General features: G+C 43.3%; 1 protein-coding gene across 4 annotated transcripts in view; it reads left to right on the top strand.

Annotated features, from left to right (window-relative positions):
• Positions 1-20,171, top strand: part of LOC144933078 (phosphatidylinositol-3,5-bisphosphate 3-phosphatase MTMR3-like) — a 52,119-nt gene extending 31,948 nt beyond the window's left edge. For 3 of the 4 annotated variants that reach the window (XM_078857585.1, XM_078857581.1, XM_078857582.1), the window contains 17 exons: positions 926-1,027; positions 2,134-2,250; positions 4,579-4,661; positions 5,088-5,248; positions 6,160-6,370; positions 6,769-6,965; positions 7,736-7,840; positions 8,070-8,181; positions 8,416-8,611; positions 9,535-9,720; positions 10,613-10,783; positions 11,089-11,249; positions 11,573-13,820; positions 14,319-14,432; positions 14,879-14,955; positions 16,080-16,106; positions 16,796-20,171. In XM_078857585.1, the coding sequence (XP_078713711.1) occupies positions 944-1,027; positions 2,134-2,250; positions 4,579-4,661; positions 5,088-5,248; positions 6,160-6,370; positions 6,769-6,965; positions 7,736-7,840; positions 8,070-8,181; positions 8,416-8,611; positions 9,535-9,720; positions 10,613-10,783; positions 11,089-11,249; positions 11,573-13,820; positions 14,319-14,432; positions 14,879-14,955; positions 16,080-16,106; positions 16,796-16,958 (4,413 nt within the window). In that variant the 5' untranslated portion in view covers positions 926-943 and the 3' untranslated portion in view covers positions 16,959-20,171. The remainder of the gene's footprint in view (positions 1-925; positions 1,028-2,133; positions 2,251-4,578; positions 4,662-5,087; positions 5,249-6,159; positions 6,371-6,768; positions 6,966-7,735; positions 7,841-8,069; positions 8,182-8,415; positions 8,612-9,534; positions 9,721-10,612; positions 10,784-11,088; positions 11,250-11,572; positions 13,821-14,318; positions 14,433-14,878; positions 14,956-16,079; positions 16,107-16,795) is intronic. The other variant, XM_078857583.1, reaches the window with a different exon arrangement.
• Positions 20,172-23,911: the final 3,740 nt, after the last annotated feature.

Raw genomic sequence — 23,911 nt, 5'->3', positions numbered from 1 at the left:
TTTGCAAACAACATTTGTTGAATTCCTTAAACGTTTTTTACAACATTCCTAACATTTAAAGGTGAATTTCAACTTGCAACGCTCGCACACTGTCGAAGAGAGGCTGACACAGAGGTGCAGGGCACCAAATTTCCCCCCCTCTCCCCCCAGCTCTGCAGTTCCCTATATGAAGGATGATGTGTACACTTTAGAATGTGGAAGTGAGTGCAAGCCTGAAACGAATTAATATATTAAATTGTTTGAATTTTCTTTTATCTTAAAAAACTATGTTTATGACTTTTCATTTAAAGATCTTTAGCAGCGTGACAAGAGAGAAATGCGCTGTCATACTTATGCCACGTCAAAGTGTGCTCACGCTAGAGCCATTCAATAAAATGCCTTGAATGTCATCGGCACATTTAGAACTTCTGGAACATGAAGTATTGCTGTTTGTATAATCTAATAATAAAGTAAGACACCTCTGTCAATCTAGTGCAAATGAAGGAACTCCCCTATGACCGTGTAGATTATGGGAGTTGTTTGACCACGCTTCACGTTGGGCCTGTGAGTCGATGCAGGGGGGCTCTGGACTGTTTCTGACATCACACGCCGCTGATGCCTTTCAACGTTTAAGCTAAGGTTGCAGGGTTCACAGAGCGGTTTCCAGTCGACTGTGCCACTGCTCCACCCATTTTCATATAAATAACCATCAACCAGCACTGAACTCTAAAAGTAGATGAGATGTGATTCAAATGTTGACTTTCCTCTTCACAATTTAATTTCCCCTTGCAAATGACTAACTTGCACATAAACAGAGAAGTTTGATTAATGTACTGATAACTAAAGAGCCTTTAGAATGTAATTGGTATTGCCAACAGCTACGTAGCTGACCCCCCCGTCAAACTATATTGAAGTTCCCACGGTCGCTTACTGTGTATTCCTACAGTCGCAAGAAGAGAACAAGATGGATGGCGTGGACAACAACACAGCTGCTCCCAAGGAGAGTCCGGTTGAGCAAAGTGCTGGTGGGGAGGAGGAGTGCTTGAAGGTAACCAGCTGATAAGACCGTCAATACAAAAGTGATTTCTTCCTCAATAGTATTGAGGCGCTACCCATAACCCTTACTCTTTGGTTCTTTCGGTAAAGTCACGTAGGTATAAAAATAAAATAAATCGCGACGTCTCGGGCGCAACACAAGCGTCCGTCATCAGACGTGACTTAACTGAAAGAACCAAAGAGGATGGATTCCTGCAGTCACGAAAGCTTCAAATCAAGATTACCCATAACCTCTTAATGGTCCAGAGCCAGTAGCGTAAATTTCATTCTTATGATGGTTGTTGGGTTATCCATAGGATCAAACGCTGTTATAAACAAATCCATTTGTGGGAAAGATATTTAGATATTATTGGTGAGGAGAAACTATAATTTTTGTCGATTTTTCTAAAAGTCAACTCAGCTGGAATAGTTGAGGGGTTTTTTGTTTGTTTTTAAAGCAAAATGTCAATCGATAGTGGGGGGTTGCCTCCGATATGGGGCCATCCATTTAGTACGTACGTAAAAAAATCTGTCAACTTAACCCCCCCCTCCCTGTACGCACGCGTACTTTTTACCCCCCCCCCCCAACCTGTGTACATACGCTTGACGCACCCCCTCGAATCCTATAGAACGGCCGATATTTAATCCACGCAGAAACGATTAATAATATGAACGTGTTTAAGCAAACAGTCTACCGCCGGCTGCATTAAAGAATTAAGTTGCATACCTTGGCTACTTATTTTGCTGAGCTGCATAATAGCCAGCAGTCAGGGGTACGGTATGCACACAAGTGACACCTCTCCCACAGTCCTACTTTTCCCGGTAGTACTTGTCTGATGGCTGAAGAAACTGAACTGTGGCTCATTTGAAGGCAAACAAGTAGACAAATCGAGATCCACCCCCCCCCCCCCCCCCCGTTTCCTATGTATACGTACATTGTCAGTATACCCCCCCATATGCAAGCGTACACATTTGGGTTAACCTCCCCTTAATGCGTACGTACTAAATGGATGGTCCCTATGGAATTACACCAAACTGCCACCCCACCACCTACAAGCCACGGTGTGTGTGACAGGTATTTGTGTGATGCCGCTGATGTGTGTATGTGTCTGCCCACAGGTCCGCTTTGCGGTGCTGAGTGGAGAACATGTGCAGCATGTGCAGCGGGCGGCCGATTCGGTGCTGACGCTCACAAATTACCGCCTCCACATCGTCCGTGGCCGTCACTCCACCAACGTGAGTGCACGTCCGTCACGTGCGCACTTGTCCATCTAATAGAGAACCGTTACAGTGAAGACATTCTTTTGGGTCTTCTTTTCGGGACAACACACTTGGGGGGGGGTGGTGCAGAGATACGTGTGGACAAACTATCTGCTTTTACATGCAAACCTCAACATTGAAGCTTTTCACTTGGATCTAAAAACGAAATGTGGATTGGTTGTTGTGTGCGTTAAACGAATGCGCTTCATTAAGAGCATATGTGGAGTATCTGAAATGGCACATGTACTGATCAATGATGGATGTTAACAAAGATAACATTGAGTTTACTCTAGGGTTATGCATATACCGTCACAAGCATACTCTTAGTTTTATTTGGTAAGTCACGTAGGTATAATAATAATAATAATAAATGAAAATAACTAAATTAAATCACGACGTTTCGGAGGCAACACAAGTCTCCGTCTTCAGATGGGACTGTCACAGCCAAATTTTACTGTCCCCCCCCCCTCCCCTTAACCAGTGTATATAAGATCTTGTCTCTTGGATTTCCCTTCACTTAATACAGTAAATTTGGCTGTGACGGTCCCACCTGAAGACAGAGACTTGTGTTGCCTCCGAAACGTCGTGATTTAATTGAGTTATTTTCATTTATTATTATTTATTATAATTTTTTTTACCTAGGTTTTTTCGGTAAAGTCACGTAAGAGTGAATCCTTGCAGTCACGAAAGCTTCAAATTTAGAACCATCACAAGCAATTGTATAATGGGTATATATGTCATTTGTTTCCAGTTGTAGTTAAAGGGCAGTGCGGCACAATCTGTTGTTCTGTGCTCTCCTCACCTTCACCATCTAGCACTGACCAGCTTGGTAGAGTGGGGTCAAAGAGTGCTCACTCCCAACACGATGTGGAGAGGCCCTTGTCCAGCAGTGGATTGACAAAACGGACTGTATGCACACATGTTGCAGTTATCATTTGAAATGTGCAATATACTCAAGGCAGAGTAGTTTTAAGTAAAAAAAAGAATGCTTGTCTGAAATGGTGTAGAAATATGCATCCCTTGGGAATATAGGTGTGCCATCGGCATTACACGGTGCCGAATATTTTGAAGGCATGCGTGCTGCAGTGCTGTGGAATGTTGCGTGAACCAATGTTTATGAATACATGACAAAATGTGGGTGAGACATAAAAAAACTATCTTAATTCGTTCACCACAACTTGTGTTTTTTGTGTTCTATTTGAAGGCTGTTTTTACTTTAAAATACTGCAAATACAATTCTAAACAAATAAGAGGGGAAAAGGCACTGCTAAGGTTATTGTTCTTGACCAACTGGTGGAATGTACACAGTTCAAAGATAAACACAGTGTGGGGGGGAGGCTGGGTAGCTTAGGAGGCTAATACATGTCAGAGCACTGAACCAGCACTGCTTTCATCCCAAGCTTGGATCCACGCCTGTCATCAAGCAGGCTTCTTGTGCCGCACTGAGATGAATTGTCTCTCCACAATAACTGCACACCAAAAAAATATCTTACAATTTGCATGTATTCTAGATTTGAAGTTTTCGTGACTGCAAGGATCCAGTAATTTTTGCTGGAGCAGTCACACCTGATGACGGAGGCTTGTGTTGCCTTCGAAACGTCGTGATTTTTAATTTATTTGATCTTTTACCTACGTGACTTTACCGAAAAAAACAGAGTATAGTTTGCATGCAATTTGGCATATTCCAGTTGTTAATAGTTAAATCGGTTTGATTGAAATTCTTTACACATGAAAGCAATGCGTGCCTCCTCTTGACGTCAGAAGTAGTTCTTTTACGGAATCTTCCAGAGTAATTCCCTCGCACAGACTGTTACACGACTGGTTATGAGATTGAACGAGTCTTTGTCTCATGGCATGATACTGAAATAGAATTGGGGGGAGAAGCAAACATGAGTTTATCTCCATATATATAAAAGGGAAATGTGTTAATATGTGTGTCTGTTCAAAATGTTTAGCGTACTTCCCGACATGCAACAAACTGCAAATTTGCCATGTGGGTACTTTCCAGACTGTACACCATGCAAAAAATATAAAAATACACTTTTGTATTTTTTTGGGGAGGGGCGCAATAATGCATATATTTTGCACGGCAAGTGAGCGGTGACGTCACATCTGTGATGTCACCCTCATGCGGCAGCGTCACGCAGTGTGCCTGCAGACGTCACCCACCCTCCGCGTAGGCCGTGTATCAATCCAAGACAAGAACCCAAGTCCCGGGCGAAGCCGGGTAGTAAAGCTAGTATAAATATATATAAAACATTGTTGATGTGCTTCTAACCAAAAATGCCCCATTGTTCCTTGCAGATTCCATTGCGATTAATTGACAGTGTGGAGAGCCGAGACATGTTTCAGTTGCAGATCACCTGCAAGGATGGCCGTGTTTACATGTACGTATTCCTACCAAAGTAACTACATTTAAAATTAAGCTTTTTCTAAGCTGAGTAAAATATTGTTAAGCCATTCCAATGTTTTGATGTAGTTTTAGAGGAGTAAATATTTTCTTCCATACAATGTGACATTCTTGTATCTTCGACTGATAAATAATCTTTCAAAGGTTTCTTTCTTTTGTTATTTACATAATTGCATAACCTTGTCAAAAACATGATTGACGCCTGCTAACGTAAAATTGCATTCATTTATTCTTGAAATCATTGGAGCAAGTGAACAGCTTTTAGAAAACAAGACTGCAAAGTAAAAAAAAGAGCTTTCAGGTCTGCTGCATTCAATAAGGTAAAGTATCTAAAAAAACAATCAATTGACTGATCTTTTAACAAATTGCATATCTGTGGTTGGGTTGGACTGCTGTGTTGCAGGTGCAGCTTGCAGACATTTGAGGAGTGTCAGAGTTTGTGCAAGCGGCTGTCCAATATGGCACTGCTGCCACCTGGCTTAGATGGCCTCTTTGCATTTGCTCACCACGCCACGTGTCAGGACGGGGGTTCAGGTGATGGGCAGGCCACGCTGTGTCAGCCCGGTAAGAGGGCCACTGTTGCCTCCCATTACAGAAGTGTGTTGCGTTTAACAAAATACGTTTTTATTACAAAACGGAGGGTGGGGGGGGGGGAACAGACACTCGGCGAACAGTGACCCGATTTAGGTGGGACAGGGCCTGAATGAAGGGGGAACATTGGGCTCATTGCCCCACCCAGGTGGGGATCACGTGCGGGTGCATTACAGTTTACAAACACCAAATAGATACTTTTGGCAAAACATGCAAACAAACATGCTTGATACTGGCAAAAAAAGTTCCCATGGATATGAAGTTTTATATGGGGAGGGGTAAGGGGGAAGGTAACTAAAATACTGGGGAAAGGAAAGGGACGGGTGGACTGGGGAACCGGTGGGAGGGGAAGGGGAAAGCATGTAAAAAAAAACACTTGCAAATAAAATAATATACACACGACATATAAACATGAGTACTAACGTCCCACATAGCAATTCTCCGCTTCCACCCGTTCTCGCTCGAGGGGCACGACCTCCCCCCATACACCCATCCCCCCACCTCCCGACTTCCTCACCCACGCACCTCATTTTACGTTACATAAGAAGAGGAACAGCAGTGCATGTTTGACTTGACACAGTAAATCTAACTTCGGCCCACAATCACGCACGCGCCATTTATATTCGGGCATTGGCTCGGGGAAGTGAGTCACTAATTTTCCAAATGTTTGATCAAAGGCTATTTTTTCTGTTTGTTGATGGAGAACAATTGCAATATTTCTACACTACTGCTGTCCTTGTGTTGGATACCTGTTGCATCTTGAGTGAGCAGATCTTGAACACTTTCCCAACTGAACCTCTCTGACGTTAGTTCCGGATAGCTATAAACTGCTTTCATATGAAATGATGGATCGCCTTTGTGTGTTACACTTGGGCTTTTTACAGGCGAACACATTGTGGAAAGGTTTCAGAATGAGGTGGAGCGAATGGGCTACGACCTTGAAAATGCTTGGAGGACAAGCGAGGTGAACACCAGCTACCGTCTGTGCGCTAGCTACCCCCAGCAGCTGCTTGTGCCCGCCTGGATCACTGACAAGGAGCTGGAGAGAGTGGCCTCCTTCCGCTCGGGCAAGCGAATCCCTGTAGTCGTCTACCGGTAAGAGCCTTGGATGTTGCAAGATGACTTTTGTTGCCCTATTGAGAGCGAGAAGTGTCTGAATATATTTATTATCATGTTGGTAATGAAATGTCTACTACAGTGTGAAATTGTATTTTCTTGTCAAATTGTATACTGATACGAATAGTTGCATTGGTTAGAGTAAGGTCACTATTTTTGGGTCGGTCATTTTTCAGAAAAGAAATTTGATTACTGCAATTTAAATGTCCGGAGTTGTAATTTCAATGATTGATACTTTTACTCTGCTGGTGAATTTATCTGTAGCGGTTACACTACTGTGTATGATAAAATGAAGTGTTTGGTTCCATTAAATGTACTGACTTGACACGGTATAATGTGCTCATTTTATTTGCTTGCACGTGCTCGCGTGTGTGCAGGCACCAGCACAATGGGGCTGTGATAGCACGCAGTAGCCAGCCAGAGGTGAGCTGGTGGGGCTGGCGGAGCCCAGAGGATGAGCACCTCATCCAGTCAATGGCACGCGCATGCGCCCTTAATAAATGGGAGCCAGGGGGCGGTGGCACTGGCAGCAATGGCTATGGCGCTGAATTCAGCTCTCTTCAGAGTGAATATGGTGAGTGTTGTAGTCCGAACAGGAGCCGTTTGGCCTATAGTATGATGTTAAAGTGTCGTGTCATTTTAACAAATTACATCCATTGTAAAACTTTTTATTCATCTAGATTGTTTATGTTTTTGTTTTTGTGAGCTATTTTGACATCACTCGTTTCAATAAGTCATCTATTGAGCAGCCTTTTCCTTTAATGCAATTATTATTAAGTTCCTGTTTGTGGCTGTGAAAAGCTTTGCAATAGTACTGTGAATGTTATAGTGCAGAATTGTGTTATTTGAATCGATGTTAATTTTACTTGTACATGGTATTTAAATCTTAAATTACTAATTGGGAGCTTTTTTCAGGATATCCACTACCATGTGCTATGGGAACCAGAGGATCTATTGTCAATTATTATCCTGGGGGCAATGTTCAGGGCATATGAGGATAACTCATTCAGAGTTACATTGCAGCTGCAAATTTTACTGAATGATGATCGATGTCCTCAAATGGCATTTGTGGTTGAGAGCATCCAGTTGACAAAGACGTCATTCAGTTTCGAGGACAACTTTGGATACTTATGGATTTATGTTATGAAATTTTCTGGGCCTAGTTCACGTGGATATTTGTACATTCCTTCAGCATGGGGTCCTTTATGCTATTGCGAACTGGGAAAGGCATAGGTTAATCCTTGGAGAATGGCATAAGCCGAGGCTTTTAAATAGTTAGATGTGTACTTTTCATTCCTTGGCTCCTGCTCCTAGATGGTATGCTTTTCTCATTGCCCAAAACAGAAACATCCCAGGTGCCTGCCGCCCAGTCGCTGCTCATCATGGATGCCCGCTCCTACCCAGCGGCCGTGGCCAACAGAGCCAAGGGGGGTGGCTGCGAGTGCCCAGGTGCGGACACATTTGTAGGATGCACAACGTTTGTGGAGTGGAAAAATTATCTGTGCCGTCTATAACTTTATGCTTATTATGGTGCTGGCTACTTTGTGCGGTTTTGAGCATGTTCAATTGTGGATGAGTGTCGTGCGGTTGTTTTTTTTACGTTCTTGTGTTCAAATTTGAGAAAATAATCTGCAGCTGCGAATGTGACATTAATTTGGCATTCTTGCATATCCTGCAGAGTACTACCCAAACTGCGAAATTACTTTCATGTCCATGGCGAACATCCACTACATTCGCAAGAGCTTTCAGAGCCTACGCACCCTCTGTTCCCAACCGCCAGATCCCAACAGGTGAGAAAGGGACCTATCTCCTCCTGCACCAGGAACTTGTGTATGACATTGAGTAATAGCTGTTTTTTATGTACACACTCATTTGTATGTTTCTGTAAATATTACTATGCCAATAAGGCTATGTATTCATACACGGGCACATTTGAAATATATTTTCTTGCATACGTGCATCGTTGTCCTGTGTGTGTCAAGTTTATTTTTTAAAAATATAATATACATGTATGATGTATTCAGCTGGCTGTCAGCCCTGGAGAACACACGCTGGCTTCAGCACCTGTCCCTGCTGCTCAAGGCTGGCTGTGCTGTAGCTGGCGCAGTGGCCGGGGAGGGACGTCCCGTGCTTGTTCACTGCTCCGACGGCTGGGACCGTACTCCGCAGATTGTGGCACTGGCCAAGTTACTTCTTGATCCCTACTACCGTACTATCCAGGCACGTACAATGCGAAACGCTCCAGGCCCATTGCATTCAGACTTGTCTTCTCGTGTTCGCGTGAGCGTAGATAAATCCTGGGCATGAAAATCCAGCCGCATAAGTCGGGGACCATGTGGTCCCTTTTACCCTCGCATACTTGAGATTCTTTAACTACCTTGACGTGAAACGGACCGAAAAGCAACTAGCTAAGTATAAGTCATTTTCGTATTGCTGGTTTTCAGATGACTGAGCAATTCTTAGCTAATCTTACATGTATATTTATCCAGTGCTTTAGTCCAAGGTGCTTTAAAATAATGATACAGTTGTACATAAGATTATAGTGGTTAAAATAAAGAGTGGGGTTATTAAAAGTGGAGGTGTAGTTATGGAGACAGGTGGTGGGAGTGGTTAAGGAGGGGTTGGGGTAGGCCTGTCAGTAGCTGGGGGGTGGGGGCAGGGAGTAGAGATGGGTTGTTTTAAGGGAGGAACGGAAGCGGCTCTGCAAAAATGATTGTTTTAAACGCCCGTGGGAGTTTGTTCAAGTGAAAGGGAGCAAGAAGGGAAAACGGAAGAGCGTGACTGGGTGCAGGGGGGGGGGTGGCACAGGGAGGGACGGTAGAGATTGGTAGCGTTGAGGTTGGGATGGGAAATAGTAAGATATGACAGAAACAAGATAAGGCGGGGAAAGACCATAGAGAGATTTATAGACTGGGGAGAAACATTTAAACAGACAGCAATGGTAGACAGTGGAGTCAGGAAAGTAGAGCAAAAGTGTGGGAATTGTGGAGTAGGTTAATAATGATCTGGGGTGAGGCCTTTAACATCTGTTGGAGAAGGAGGGAAGACTTAGTAGGCAGGAAGGCCGAGAAGAAGATGGTTGGCAATTAACCTTGCATAGGGATCTCTGGTGATTAACATTGTGCCACTTGTACGCTGTGCAGGGGTTTCAAGTGCTGGTGGAGATGGAGTGGTTGGACTTCGGGCACAAGTTTGCGGACCGATGTGGGCACGGAGATGGCTCCGAGGATGCCAGCGAGCGCTGCCCCGTCTTTTTGCAGTGGCTCGACTGCGTTCACCAGCTGCAGCGCCAGTTCCCATGCTCCTTTGAGTTTAATGAGGCTTTCCTTGTGAGTTTTTGCCAAGCCACACAACATCATTCCACCTTGGCTTCCCTTTTTAAACCCCCCCCACACATCCTTAAGAATTCTTGTCGGTGGCAATGAACGCACGGTGATTTTACACGTGAAGGGTAATTTATAGAATGTTTATTGCTGCGATGTTGTCAAGTAACTCTATCCAAGTGGGTAAATTTAACGATAATGTTCTCTGCCTATATGTAGCACCAGCAAGCGACTTGTCTAAACTCGTTTAATAAGCTACCAACCACAAGCACTGCTATGGAACACACCCCTGCACGCAACTGACTTGCCATCAAACATTTTGGCTTAGCCATCGAACAAAGACGGCCCCACTGCATTGTGCGCTTTCAGATGCACTGCTTCTGCGGCCATCCGGAATGCTCTTCCGATATTAGGAAGCCGCTGGAGCTATGCACTTTTAAATCTAAATTGAAAACTAATTCCTTTAGAACTGCTTTTTTAAAGTGTTGTTATCCTTACTCCGCGCCTCCGATTAGCATTGTTGGCTACGTATGGTGCGAAAGAAGTTCAACTTATACGTACATACAACTGTCATTACCGAGCTAAAGATCATTACATTTTTACCAAATGTTCTGTTGCATTAATATATAAAGTAACAGTATATTTTGCTGTTTGTTTTAATATATCGAAATATATACATTTTGTATGTGTTTATTGCCTGGTGATATTCTATATATATTTATTTATACTGTACTACTAAATTAAACTAAATATAGTTGACACTCAAGGAAAATATGAAAGCGTCTTCATTTTCCGTCTACAAAAATATAGTGCTTTGCATTGGCCAGAATTCTCGCGCGAACAATGATGTATGTACACACGTCTGACACGCGTCCCGTGTCCCTGTGCCGGCCTACAGGTGAAGCTGGTGCAGCACACGTATTCGTGCCTCTATGGCACGTTTCTGTGTAACAGCACACGCGAGCGAGCAGAGCGCAGCATAGCCAACCGCTGCTGCTCCGTGTGGTTGCTCCTGCGGCCTGCTAACAAGGCATTCACGAACTTGCTGTACACCCCGGGCTCTGACACGGTATTTATCATTGTCACTTAATATTTATACCACGCCTCCGCATACAGTAAATCTCGAGGAGGGGATCCATTGTGACTGTATTCACCTTAAAGCACCAGGTGAAATGCAGCACTGGCCAGCAATTGGGAAGAATGCACTTTTCGAGCAATGAGTCGAGGAGTGTGGACATCAGATCCAGATAATGGGTTATGACAAGTACTAAATAAAAGTCCATTGTGTGTGTGTGTACAGTGGCACCCTGCTTCCTTTGCCACTTCAACATTGACGATTGCTCCACCACCGCCATTCCCTCTGTGAATGTGCAGGTGCTGCGGCCTGTCTACCATGTGCGGAGTCTGCTGCTGTGGTCAGGAGTGTACCTCCCAGAGCCCTTTTCTGCCGGGCCTCCTCCCCGAGACCTTCCACCGGCGCCCCCTCCCACCTTCCCACTACCGAACCCCAAAGCTGAAGAGGGGCCGCACCCGAGGTGTGTAGATTTCTACCTCGCACCGTTATCTCAGATTGCTGTTTTTATTGTGAATCTTCTACTATGTTTCCGAATGTTTCCACTCTGTAAAGGAGTATTATATTGTACTACTCTAATTACAACAAGGTTTGTATGTTTGGATATTTTTGTTTGCCTATGGCCCCTTTCCCCTCAAATATACTTGGTACTCGTATCACGACAAACCCAAATAATGAGACTTTGCTGTTTTTCACGTCAGACCATGCTTCACACTGGTCGGCGTCATATACGCTGGTAGTTTGTATGCAGCTGAGCCCGGCCTCGCATTTATCGGCCGCTTGCAGGTTGTCCAAGACGCGCTCGTTTGAGGACCTGCCGTCGGCGACCGAGGGGGTGGCTCAGGCGGGTGGCCCAGGTGGGGGGCGCCGCCTCAGCGACCCGAGCCTGCAGGGCCTGGGCCTGCGCATCGACCGGCGCGGCTCCATGGAAATCATCAGCTGCGTGTCGGACACCCCAACCGAAGATGGCCTCCTGGCGCAAAGTGAAACGTTCACGTGCGCCCCCTCGCGCGACTCGGGCCTCGAGGCCTCGGACCCTGACTGCGCGCCAATATGCAGCGGTCACGAGGTGGACCACCATAGGAGAGAGCGCACGGCCGCCTCAGATATGCACGACCACAAGCCCTTGGTGAACAAGGTTGGATTTGAACTGGATGTAGTGGCAAAGGCTGATAGCTCTTTGGGAAACACGTGTTGGTGTGATTCTGGTGTTTCTTTGCAACCGGCAATGGGACACAATATGCACGGTAAAGTGAGAAAGCAAGCTTCACAATGTGTTCAGTCTCTTAACAGGATCAATGTCCCACATGAGTTGCTTGGAGAGTTTTCTGCAGAGCAAGCTTCTGAAAAGCTCGACTCCGCACAGACTGTTATACACAGTGCTTCATCTCCTGCCGTGATCACGTGGAGCTCTGAGACCTGTGATGCAGGAACAAGCCACCCACCAGACAAAAATGGTGATGATGACCTCGCTTGGGTCGACGCTGACATGGTAAATAGCACTGTCAACTACCGCAAAGAGAAGAATCATTCTGGAATGAGTAATGGGCACTGTGAGAATGTCAATGGTAATTCAGATTCTGTGTCCGCTGAAAATTCTCCAGTTCAGCCCTCTGCCTCTCAGGCTGTGGAACAAGGCATGGTGCAAGAAAGGAAGTCCGTCATGGAGAGCTCAACTGAGACCATCACAGATGAAGTACAGACAGAACAAGAACTGAGCAGTGATAACATCTGCGGTCAGAACCGCCAGGGAGTGGTCATAACCCGAGATATTCGCAGTGCACAGGTCTGCTGTCTGATGCACAAGTTAAAGTCTGTCGATCTGGATGCAAAGGAGAATGTAAGGTCCTGCAAAGGCGTTAAGTCCAATGGGTTGAGAAGTGTAGAAAGACGAAAAGCCTGCCTAGCTTTGGGTACAGCTGGCAGCATGAGCAAGTCTTGTATTAATGGGGAGCATAAGCAAAAGCGAGGGCGGAGGCGAAATAACTGTGGAGCTTGCAAAGGAAAGTTTGCTCTTGACCGGGCACACAGAGCAACTGAGCAGCCCAGAAGATGCAGGGCTGGAAAGCAGTGTACTAATTGCAGTTTGACAGAAACTCAAGGTCTAGAGCAAAGTAAACAAGGCATTGAGAAAGACATTGGTACGACAGTTGCTGTTGACATGGTGCCGTTATCCTGTGGAAGGCATTTGGCAGATCTTAAAAGGAATCATGTACGTTCCAAGCCCAACGATTGTTCAGGAATGTATCCTCAGGCTAGCAGCTCTGTAGGATCAGGGCTGACTCAATGTAGCAATAGACAGAACCAAGGATATGCAGACTCGGGTTGGCCTCTAACAAATGGTGATGCAGAGCAGGAAAAGTGTACTGCATCCATTGACATGAAAAATACAAATTGCGAATCGACCATTCCTATTAACAGTGGACATCATCAGTGCACGCATCATAAAATTGGTAGCAGGTGTGTTTCTGTCAACAGTAGCATTGGGAATGACTGGATACAACTTGCGGACTATGTGCCTCACATGGGCACAGACAGAAGACACTCCAATGGCGTGTGCCACCCTTCAGCTTGCAGCTCTATTAACTCTGCCTCTGAAAATTTCGTGCACTGCGGTTGCTCCGCTCGGCAAGGTGGAGCGTTAGAAAAAAATGCTGCGCACCCAGTCCAGTATTGTGACAATGTCACGCGCTGGTCCAGAGCATCTTCAACAATGGCAGCAATGACGACGGTGGTTGCATCGACCACGGCCACTGAATCTTGGCCTGGAGAAGAGAAGCAGGAGGCTGAAGGAGACGAGGAAGGCGAAGGGGATCCAGATGGCTTGCCCTGCGCACCAGACCCCGTGCAGCGCCGATTGCTCCAGATGGACGCTCAGCACCGCAGAGAAACGCTGCTACTTCGCCGTGCTCTGCAAGAGCTTCGGGCTCAGCTCAGCGGAAGGCAGCGGCAGCAGCATCTGCAGGCGGAGCGGCCAAAGCTGGACATGTCTGGTGGGCCGAACAGGAGGCAACCCGAGTGCCCTGAGGAATTGGTGAGTACATTGCCACGAATGCTCGGTGGAATTATTGTGTCGGTTTTCCACACTTGTGCTGCGTAGCTCAACATTGTTTTTCGGGTTGTGTTTTGTGCTGTTTGGCATATCTAATGGTTTGCTTCATCCGCTGGGAGTCTCTTCTGGGATTTAAACCAAACTATTATGTTCCTGAAGAAACTCCTGTCACGTGGAGTGACACATCAGACATCATACCCAAACAACACACGGTACACAATCCGAAGAGCTATAGAGTGCTCAGTGGTACTTTTGTATTGTTAGAAATTTACGGTGCTAGCCTTTTTCTTTTCAAATCGCAATGAATAACTCTCCCTCCACCCCCCCGAAAATGTTCACTTGCAACGTACAAGAATGTAGCTCATCCAGATTGCTCCCCCCCCCGGCCACCCATAGTTATAATGGAAGCAATATTAAAAATGTCACGTGAAATGTCCTGTAAAATATTTGTGCATCTGGTGTGCGTGCTGTGTGTATCAGTCTACGATTTCGGACCTGGACAGTGAGGTGGAGTCAGGTCCGCTGTCTCAGTGCAGTACTGGGATGGTGTCGGAGACCAGTTGGGAGCACATCGACACACAGGATGGACATCAGGTGCCACCTTTGCAAAATTCGCATTTTTTTGTGATCATCTTAAAAAATAAATTTGCTCTTCATCGAAATTAAGATGTACTGCTCATTATATCGTGTATTTGACGTGGCAGTTTTTTGGTTCCATTTATATTTCCAGCGAGAATGTCGCGACGAATTTCGATTTAAAGCTTTCGTGACTGCAGGGATTCATCTTCTTGGTTCTTTCGGTAAAGTCACGTAGAAGGGAAGTAATAAAATAATAAAAATAAAACATAATAAAATAAAATAATTCTCACGACGTTTCGGCTACAACGCAAGCAGCCGTCTTCACCTGAAGACGGCTGCTTGCGAAAGAACCAAGAAAATGTTGCGACGTTTTACGCGATTGAATTACAGCCAACTGCAATCTTGTATATAGCGGCAATAATATTTGCACGTTGCTCTGTTTGTGTGCAATGGCAACGTAGATGGCAAAGCTGGTGCCATCCCAATGTTACAGCTGCGAGGGGCCCGTCTGGCTTCAAAGCACGGAACACTACTGCAGGTGTGCATTGCCTTTGCATTGCATTGGTCATTGCTATGTCACGTGCTGTAAGTCATGTGGCTGACATGAGTTAACCCCGCAGACATTTATGTGTGCCAGATTTGAACAGTCTGTGGAAAATAATTGAACCCAGTGTCCTGGACTTGTTGAATTGCCCGGGCAAATAGGGTACAAAGGCAACGGCTGATCAATAAGCGGTGTCCAATATGTTGCTTGTAAATCTTCTCATTGTAAATATTTAACAGTTATGGAGTTTTCTGCTTAATGGAACAGTTGCATTTTCTAATTATAGGCCATATTTAAGTGAAAATGAGATGCAATAGTATCTATTATTTGTGAACTCATGCAAAGCTTACATATTTGTGCTTTGGCATCCCAAGGGTAAAATTAATAAGGCATTTTCTCGGTCCATTGATCCAGCTTCTGTCTGTTTGTGACAGTCTTGCATGGCTTGCTTGGGTTGAAAAGTAAACTAACCTCTCATTTCCAAATTATTTAACTATGAATATGTACATTTGTTAAGCTTACCGCTTAAGCTAATACTTTGGTTAGTTTTGGATAATTTAAATTGCAATTGACAAATAATATAACCTTCACTTACTGTTTATTACGTGCATGAAGATACATAATTATGCCCAACAGTAAACGGAAATTTAGTTAAGTTGTGTCCAATGGCTGTCTGGATTACGAGTTTCTGCAACACCATTTAGTGTTCACCAATGTTTTTTTTTGATAACTGAAATTGCTTGCTCACCAAGGTTTCAATAGGGCTGTTTGTGTGTGTGTGTTTATATATCCATGTCCTTGTCTCCTAACTCTGTCCTGTCTGCCTTGTCAATGTGCCCCGATTGCAACTGATAAGGCAGTGACATCAACGTTTGCACAAAACGCAACATTCGCTCATTTGGTTTCAAGTCCAAAATGCAATCCACGAAATGACATCACATAGCTACGAACAGTTTTTGTGTCTGCTCTTGTGTTTCCATGTTGCAAATCTTAGCACTCCGCTTAATTATAATTGGTCGGTGGGCCTAGGCTTCAAACACTATGCAGTGATTCATATCGCAATGATACCAAAACTTCCTCGACAATCCTCCTGAGCTGTCGATTCCCCCCACTTGCAGGGATGAGGACCTGTCTGCCCAGTCCTGGTGAGCTGTTATTCCTTCCATTTCTTCCTCTCATGCATGTGCTCCTTTTGTATTGCTTGGTTTTTTTCTTTCTCTCCAAAGCTCAGTCTTGTGTGTTTATGCTTTAGAATGTGTGTACAGTTGATGTGGTGTTGCAAATTTTTTTTAATCCAGCACAACCAGACCAAAGCCAGTTTTATGCTGGTGAGTTATATGAAAGGGCACATTGGTCTGTTTACTGTATTCTTAGGCCGTGTTTTCTTGACCCAAGGAGATATTTCATGCTATGTTAAATATATTTTTTAAACCAATCAATTGACAGTTTTAATACATGTGTATGTTTTAACGTAGTGGTGTTTGTATTGTCTACTCAATATTTGTTTTATTTTACAGCATCTATACATCCATCGAAGTAGTGTAATTACAAATGTATTTCGGTAAGCCAATGTGTGCATGAGCTTCTTTAGCATATATTGAAAACAAAAAAGGGACGACAAGGTTCGTGTTTCATTATCTGCAATTTATTATTTTTTGAGAAGGGCAAAATCTGCCTCTCGCACCATTTTTTTAGCTCAAGCTGGATCAAAATTCACAAAGCTGGTCAATGTTCTGGCAGCCTTAAATTGTGAACGAAATATGTTGGTGTATTTAATCCTCGAATCCTCATTTCTCCAAATGCTTATATTTTTTTTGGTTTGTTACTTGCCTAGGAGCTGTGGTAAGGTCTTTTGTGCGAGCTGTTGCGACGGTCGAATGTCCCCGCCGAGCAAGAAGCCCCTGGACGTGTGCGGGACGTGCCGCGATGGCGTGCGGAAAGACGGAGCTCGCGTCAACGAGTTTGAGACGCCTCAGACCGCCGCCTCCTCCAGCTGAACACGTGTAAACTCTTTTGAGTGCACACCTTGCACATTTTAATATTGCCAATAAAGTAATTGCATTTAAACTTGTAATATCTGTAGGACTAATGATAAACGTTGTTTATAATAAATGCATATTTGCTCCAGCTAAACACGTTTGCTGTTCTGCTTATTTAACTTTAAAGTGGCGCCTAATGGCACTTGCAAAGAAATAGCCGACTGTGCTTTTTTGTAACAGAAGCAGGGTGTTATTCCTCAGGCTCTGGTGAGCTTAGCAGTTTTGGAAAAAACTATCTCTATTATGATTGTCCTACTAAGTGTCCACATTGCAGCTGCCTTGCAAATGCGCACATAAAACTTTACATGTAAACTTCGAGTTTGGCCTCTCCAGAGCTACAACAATTCCCATATTCTATCTAAAAATAAATGTAACTTTTAGGGATGAAGAAATTGGTGTGGGTTAAAGATTAAAAGCTACTGTAATAAGGGTACGTCTATTGTCATGGGAATATACTTTAAAATGCCATCGGTAAATGATGGGAGAATGGAAAGAGTGTCTGAGCAAGTGGTCCGTGACCTGAAAAGAGCAAGCTTGGGGGTGTATTGTTTGTGCAGAGTATGTGACATTTGTTTCTGGCCTGAGGATTAGGAATAACAGAGTTTGCGTACTCTTGCTTCGTACCTCCAGCACTCATGCTGAGAGAGAAGGCCTCTGTACAGCCTCACACTCTTTGTTTGTAAGGTGTCATTAAAACAAAAACTTGTGCATCCAGCCTTAGAAACACAAGCGCAGAATGTTTTTTTGTAAATGGTGAAAATGTTTGAGTAAACGCTAAAAACCTCAGTTGTACAGTGTGGATATGATGGCAGCATATTGTGTCACATTTGCTTATTCCTAGTCCTGGGTAATACTGTGCACCAAATAGATTTTGACTTGAACTAAAGAAATGTAAATGCTGTATATGTGGCACCTGTGAGGAGGAAGAAGGGGTGGGCGGGGGATGTGGTCAGGTGCCGATTGTGATAAATTGTACAGAACTGCATGTTGTGGAATTGGCAAGCGCACCAAGAATTGGAACAAAAATTCAAATTTGTAGTTGACAATGCATTGAACATCGTAGTTTGCACATACGTAAGGCCTTATTTTCATTGGCTTAAAATGCTTATAATTTATTTGACCTTTTGTTTACAATTTAGTGATATTGCAATGCTTCATTATAAAAACTGTAGTGAAATTAATAGTTGTATGTGGTTTCTGAACAATGCAAACATTTGCTGTATTCATTTTTATTGACTGTTTATTATTGCTGCACGTTAGAACAATCCTGAAACCACCCAATAGATACATAGGCTATCCAGGGGATCTAATTAGAGTTAACCTAAAAATAAATCATATTTCGTAAGGAACTTTTTTTTCTCCCATTTACATATAAGTTATGTAGTTGCATTCTGCAATTGAGGTACATACTGCGTTAATGGAATTTATTATAAACAATTGGTAAAACGATTCTATCCGAAAATATATTTAATGTTACAATTCATATTGGCCTATGTTGGGTATAAAGTTAATACATATATTTGGATTTACAATTTTTTGTAAATGCTCGCTTAAAGCTTTTTATCTTTTACAATAAAACGCGTACCTATGGTTGCATTTGTTAAGGTGTACTATTTAGTCTCATATTTCATCGTTTTTATTGACAGTCTTCCCATATGTGGCAGAATGCAGTGTTGCTGCACCAAAATATAATTACCCAGGCAACATTCCAGTTTAAAATTGGGTTCTGTATCAAATGAAACACTCCCAGAGGTTGGCCCAACCTAAAGTGAGCACCTGTGTTGATGAATTTTAAGCAATGTGGTGTGAACGACCCTTGCTGACCACTGGAATAAGTGCAAGCTACTGGCACATGTTCCGATTCTTTAACAGTAATTCAGATTATGGTAATAGCATTATTATTAACTAACGTAGATGGATTTTCTCTTTGTTTTCTCTCCTTTAATCTGAACCAATTTCTGTGCCACTAATGGCAGTATTCAACCCATTTTAATAAAACGGTATCTTTGGTTGTAATATGCAACTCATTGCCAGACTGGCTGAATGAAGTATGTGCACCTGTTTAACTTCTATGTAAATTACTATCCTCGTATTACTCCTGAGCGCTCTTAGATTCCAGTCGAGTACAATTTCAGTTATGATTTGTGTAGCAAGTTCCTATTTATTCATTTTTAATATTCGCTTAATCAGTAAATGTGTTATTCGATAACAACATTTTTTGCTATACTCGGAGATGATTTGGTTATAACCTAGTCTAGCCAGTATAACATACTGCGTATTGCATTTCCAGTGCATGCAATGTCAAGACCGCAAGGTTGGCTCTGCACCCACATTCTATTATTTTAAATTAAATTTACTGTCGCTCACAATTGAAAATAGTTTTTTCCTTGCTAAATTAAAATAAGTAACTGAATGATAAAAGTAAATATTTACACTGGAAATTCTAGAACTTTAGTATTAAAAGAATGTTAATTGCAATTGAATGTGCTGTACAAGTTTAAATACTTTAACTCTAGCTAATGGTAAATTAGGTCTGCTGGTAAACAACAATTTAGTTTGTCCTATTTGCATTTTCGTTTGTAATCAGTTGGATTCTGCTGTATACAACATTTCTCCACAATTCATAAAGTACACGGGTTGATGATTTGCTGCCGAAAATGTAGGTACATGATACATTCTGTATCCATAAACAATTTTTTAAAACAAATTTAAGCATACAAATAAAGTAATAAAATGCAGCAGCGAATCTTAAATGCCTTGGTAAAATATACTTTACATGCATTTACACTTTCTGAATGTTCTCTTGTGTTTTTTTTTGTCCCAGTGCTTTGGACACATACTCTGTTAATGGTAAATAGTTTCCTGTCTTCAGTATGGAGAAATGTGTCTTCTTTGTTTTAAAAAGACGAAAAAAATTACACGATATGAAATAAAGCCTGTATATTTTGATCCTTAGCCATGCCCCAGGCTGGTGTGTAAGAGAATGTGAAATATGAATTTTGTTTTGTAATTTGTGATTTCAGTTTGAAACAGAGTCGGTGCTCTTGTTTTGATGCTTTGGAAGTGGCTGCTATGTAAAAATAAACACAAACAGGAAAAAAGGCTAACAATTGGAATTGAAGGTTTTGTACTACTAAATAAAAAAGGAATAAAACATCACTTTGCATATGGGTTGTGCTGTAGTGTAGTTTTTACTATTTGCATGTGCTGATGAAAAACTATTAAACACTATACCAATTTTAGAAAGGTATACTGTAATTACAATTGTGCATTCTCTCATTTCAGTGTAATGGTTAGTCATGGTTAGAAGAAATGGCTCTTCATGATTTTACACCCCTTTGTTACAACTGCCACACTACACTTTTTAATTTATTTTCATGGACATGCTTTAATCGTTTTGTTAACTGGCAAAGACATCGTTAACTAACAGAGAGAATGTTCAGCCCGCAATGTCCCAAACAAATATTTTTGGAAGATCCAACGAAGGAACTCCCTGGCTTATCAAACATTGAACGATACGTAACCCTGTTCGAGCAATATATGGGAGCGGCTGCCACCACCGGAATCGAGGTATTTAAGAGTTGCCCAATTGTGACTGGCGAAATGCAATCCAGCACTTGTCACCAATAGTTTGTACATTTGTAGGATGTACAAATAATCTATGGGGGGTGGGGGGCCGTGACAGACCCCGTTAATATGCTGTTTGAAACTCGACAAACTCATCCGTTGCATTTCACATGGCATCCAAAAGAAAATGAAGACTACACTATCAATCCCCTCCTGAATCAAAAGCCCACTCCGTGCGGTGTCAGTTTTGAGTGATGTTGGGTCAGTGCTGATTGAAATGGTGGCCCAAGATCACAAGGTGTTAGTGCTTCTAATTAATTAGTGTAGGCTGACACAGCACCTACAGCACGAACTATTGTTAGGTATTGGATAACTCCAGGTCATGCAGAAACTATTTACTGGACCACTCTGCCCCTAATAGTGTGGGGCTCGATTATCCACCACTTGGATCAGATTAACCATTCGATTCCTTCCAGAGATACCTCTGCCTGTACGCTGAAACTTTTCATGCCAATCGAGTTCAAGGTTCCTTTCCCTACCGAATGCCCCTTATCGCTGTGCAGATACTTCCTGTGCTGTCATGAAAGGGAGGGTGGAATCTCTTGTTGCTACCGAGGTAAAAATCAATTTTTAAAGATCTGAATCTATAATTTGTATAAGGTCCGGCAGCACAGTAATAACTCGGTCAATACCCTGACGCCTGAAAATTGGAATTTGCATGTTCTTCCCGTGGTCGCGTGGATTTTTCTCCCGGTCCTCCCGGTTTTCCCCTCCGTTTAGAATCAACATGCGTTTAAAGTATTTGGCTGTGAGACATGTCCACACGATGAGCCGCAACTTCGTTGCGCTATTATTGGTGACCATAGCTGCATCAATCAGGTGGGGGGAGCGGGAGCTGATAGGGCTCCCTTGGCTGACCTGCGTATAATCGTTTCGACGCATATAACCCAACCCGCTTTCATACGATTCTCCAACACTCTGCAACTGCTTTTATAGGGTTGCCCTGGCCTGGTTTAGTATCATATATCGGGGAGCTAAAATTAGAGTAATGGAGTGGCGTGTAATGTCACTGCTATTCACTTGCAGAAGCAGAGAGGAGGGGGCTGTTGTGCAGGTTCGCAACATTAAATGTCAAATCCCTTCAATGAGCTCATTTATGAGTAAATTTGCAACTTTTTCCGCAAACCAAAGGCGGACATTTTTTTAGCCTCGGTTTGCCAAGACTTTGCAGAAAACTGATAAAAGTTCAACAGATCTCAGTACATCAATTCCTGTCACATGAGCTGATTCCATTTTCAGATTTGGGTCAAACTTGGAACAGGTGGCAACTCCATTGAGTAGAGGGAAAGTGCAAAGCTGCGTTACAATCAGGTTTTCATCAACATTCATAATTCTATAATTGGATTAACTTATGAATGCATCTTAACTTCCACATTTGGGAAGATTCAATTATTCCTAAACTCTTACACTTTAGTGGTGGTCGACCAAGCTTGAGGAGCCAACATCTTCCAAAGTGGGAGAAATTCCTTTGCACTGGTCGGTCATGCTGCCTTCCTCAGTTATGATTTTCCTATTCTTCCAGACTGGTTTATATGCAGTCGCGTGGTATGAATTTACACCCACCCGTCTCCACGCACCCCCACACAATTTGACCTTACAAGGCATTGGTCCGTGACTGGTTACATAATTTCACAATGCCGTGTTGGCATTTGCTGTTTGCGAGGGGCGTGCAACTAATGATGATCTGCTATCAATTAAAAAACACGCGGCGTGCTTCGAATGCAATTATATTGGTGGCATTTATCTTATGCTTGAACCTGCCAAAGCCAGGCGACAACGCTGTTTCATCGGTCGTTTGGAGGCAGCGCTCTTGAGTGCACCGTTATTCACGATTATTTCATGGGACCACCTTTGGCAGTACCAAAATATGAGAATAGGTTTTCCAATTTTTTTCTGACCTAACACCGTTTTGAGACTAAGCTCAAAAGAAAGCTGTCTCTGGTGTGGACCAATTAGTTAAAAAGACAATGCCTTTATTATCAGAGTACTTTTTTGTTTGCAATTCTGACCACAAGTATTGTGGTTAATGCAGACATGATTCCTTGTAAAAGGTGTCAGTTTGGTGTTTTAACATCTTAACACCTGATTTAAAGCTTTCGTGACTGCAGGGATTCATATTCTTGGTTCTATCGGTAAAGTCACGTAGAAGGGAAATAATAAAAATATAAAAAATAAAATTCTCACGAAAATTTGAAAAACCGCACCTTTTTTCTAATTTTCTTGCTGTGGATTTCACACCTGATGACGATTGCTTGTGTTGCAGTAGAAACCTCGTGAGAATGTTATAGTTTTTTTTATTTTCATTATTTTATTATTTCCATTCTACATGACTTTACCGAAAGAACCAAGAATATGGATATCTTAACTGTTTTGTTGCCAGAAAAAAGGGGGAAAAAACCTATTCTCATATTACGCTTATTTATTCCTCAACAAGTATACATAAATATTCCGATTCTCGTTGAGTCAGGTTAGGTGGGTGGGTCGGGGGGTGGTGAAAACCGTCGATAATGTACGACGATCGTTCACTGGCCACTCGCTGACCACATCCACCGAGTCGAGCGACGGTCACGGTGACCCCGGGTGCAATGGGAGGGTGGGCTACACGCGGATGGATTCTGGCTCGGGACGTGAACCTGTTGAGCCAGTGGCCCATGGTTGCCAGGAAGGCCACACAATCGGTGGGAGTCACGACCGCCCGCCCCCCTTTAGTGCCAACGAGAAGTCCCCAATGTGACGTTGTCGGTCCAGTGAAAGCGATCGCGAAATCAGCGCCCCATGAGGCCACGGTTTGGAAAGCCCCCCCCCACCACCCCTCCGTCTATTGAGTTCACATTTACTGCACTGTTAATGTGGCTAAAATAATTATACTGCATGGATTGTATTTTATATATATACAGTTCTGTGTCGAACCCATATCAGAGTGCCCTTGCCTACAAACATCTGGCAGTTCACCACCAGCGACTGGGCCAAGCGAGCCTCGACTACTGATGATGAGATACTGAATTTCGAAACCGGTACAGTTTTGTTGTTGTTATTGTTGCTTGTGTTGATGCTGCTGAAACGATGCATTCCCAGAAGTGTGTGGCGGCTGATGGGTTGTGTAAACAACACTTCTTTTAAAACACATTCCTGCGGAGGGAGCTGGTAGGAACGTTGGGTTGCTGGGTCAATGGCCAGGGTCAACGGCGGCGTGGTGTATTCCGCAAATATGCCCGACTGTGAGGGCGGCACAAGCCGGCGTGAGTAGGTGAAACGTTGAGTTTTATAAGGGCACCACGGGGTGA

Source organism: Lampetra fluviatilis, chromosome 6 (genome assembly GCF_964198595.1).
Source record: "Lampetra fluviatilis chromosome 6, kcLamFluv1.1, whole genome shotgun sequence".
Classification (NCBI taxonomy): Eukaryota; Metazoa; Chordata; class Hyperoartia; order Petromyzontiformes; family Petromyzontidae; genus Lampetra; species Lampetra fluviatilis.
The sequence above is the reverse complement of the archived record's forward strand: the minus strand, read 5'-3'. Positions and strand labels throughout refer to the sequence as shown.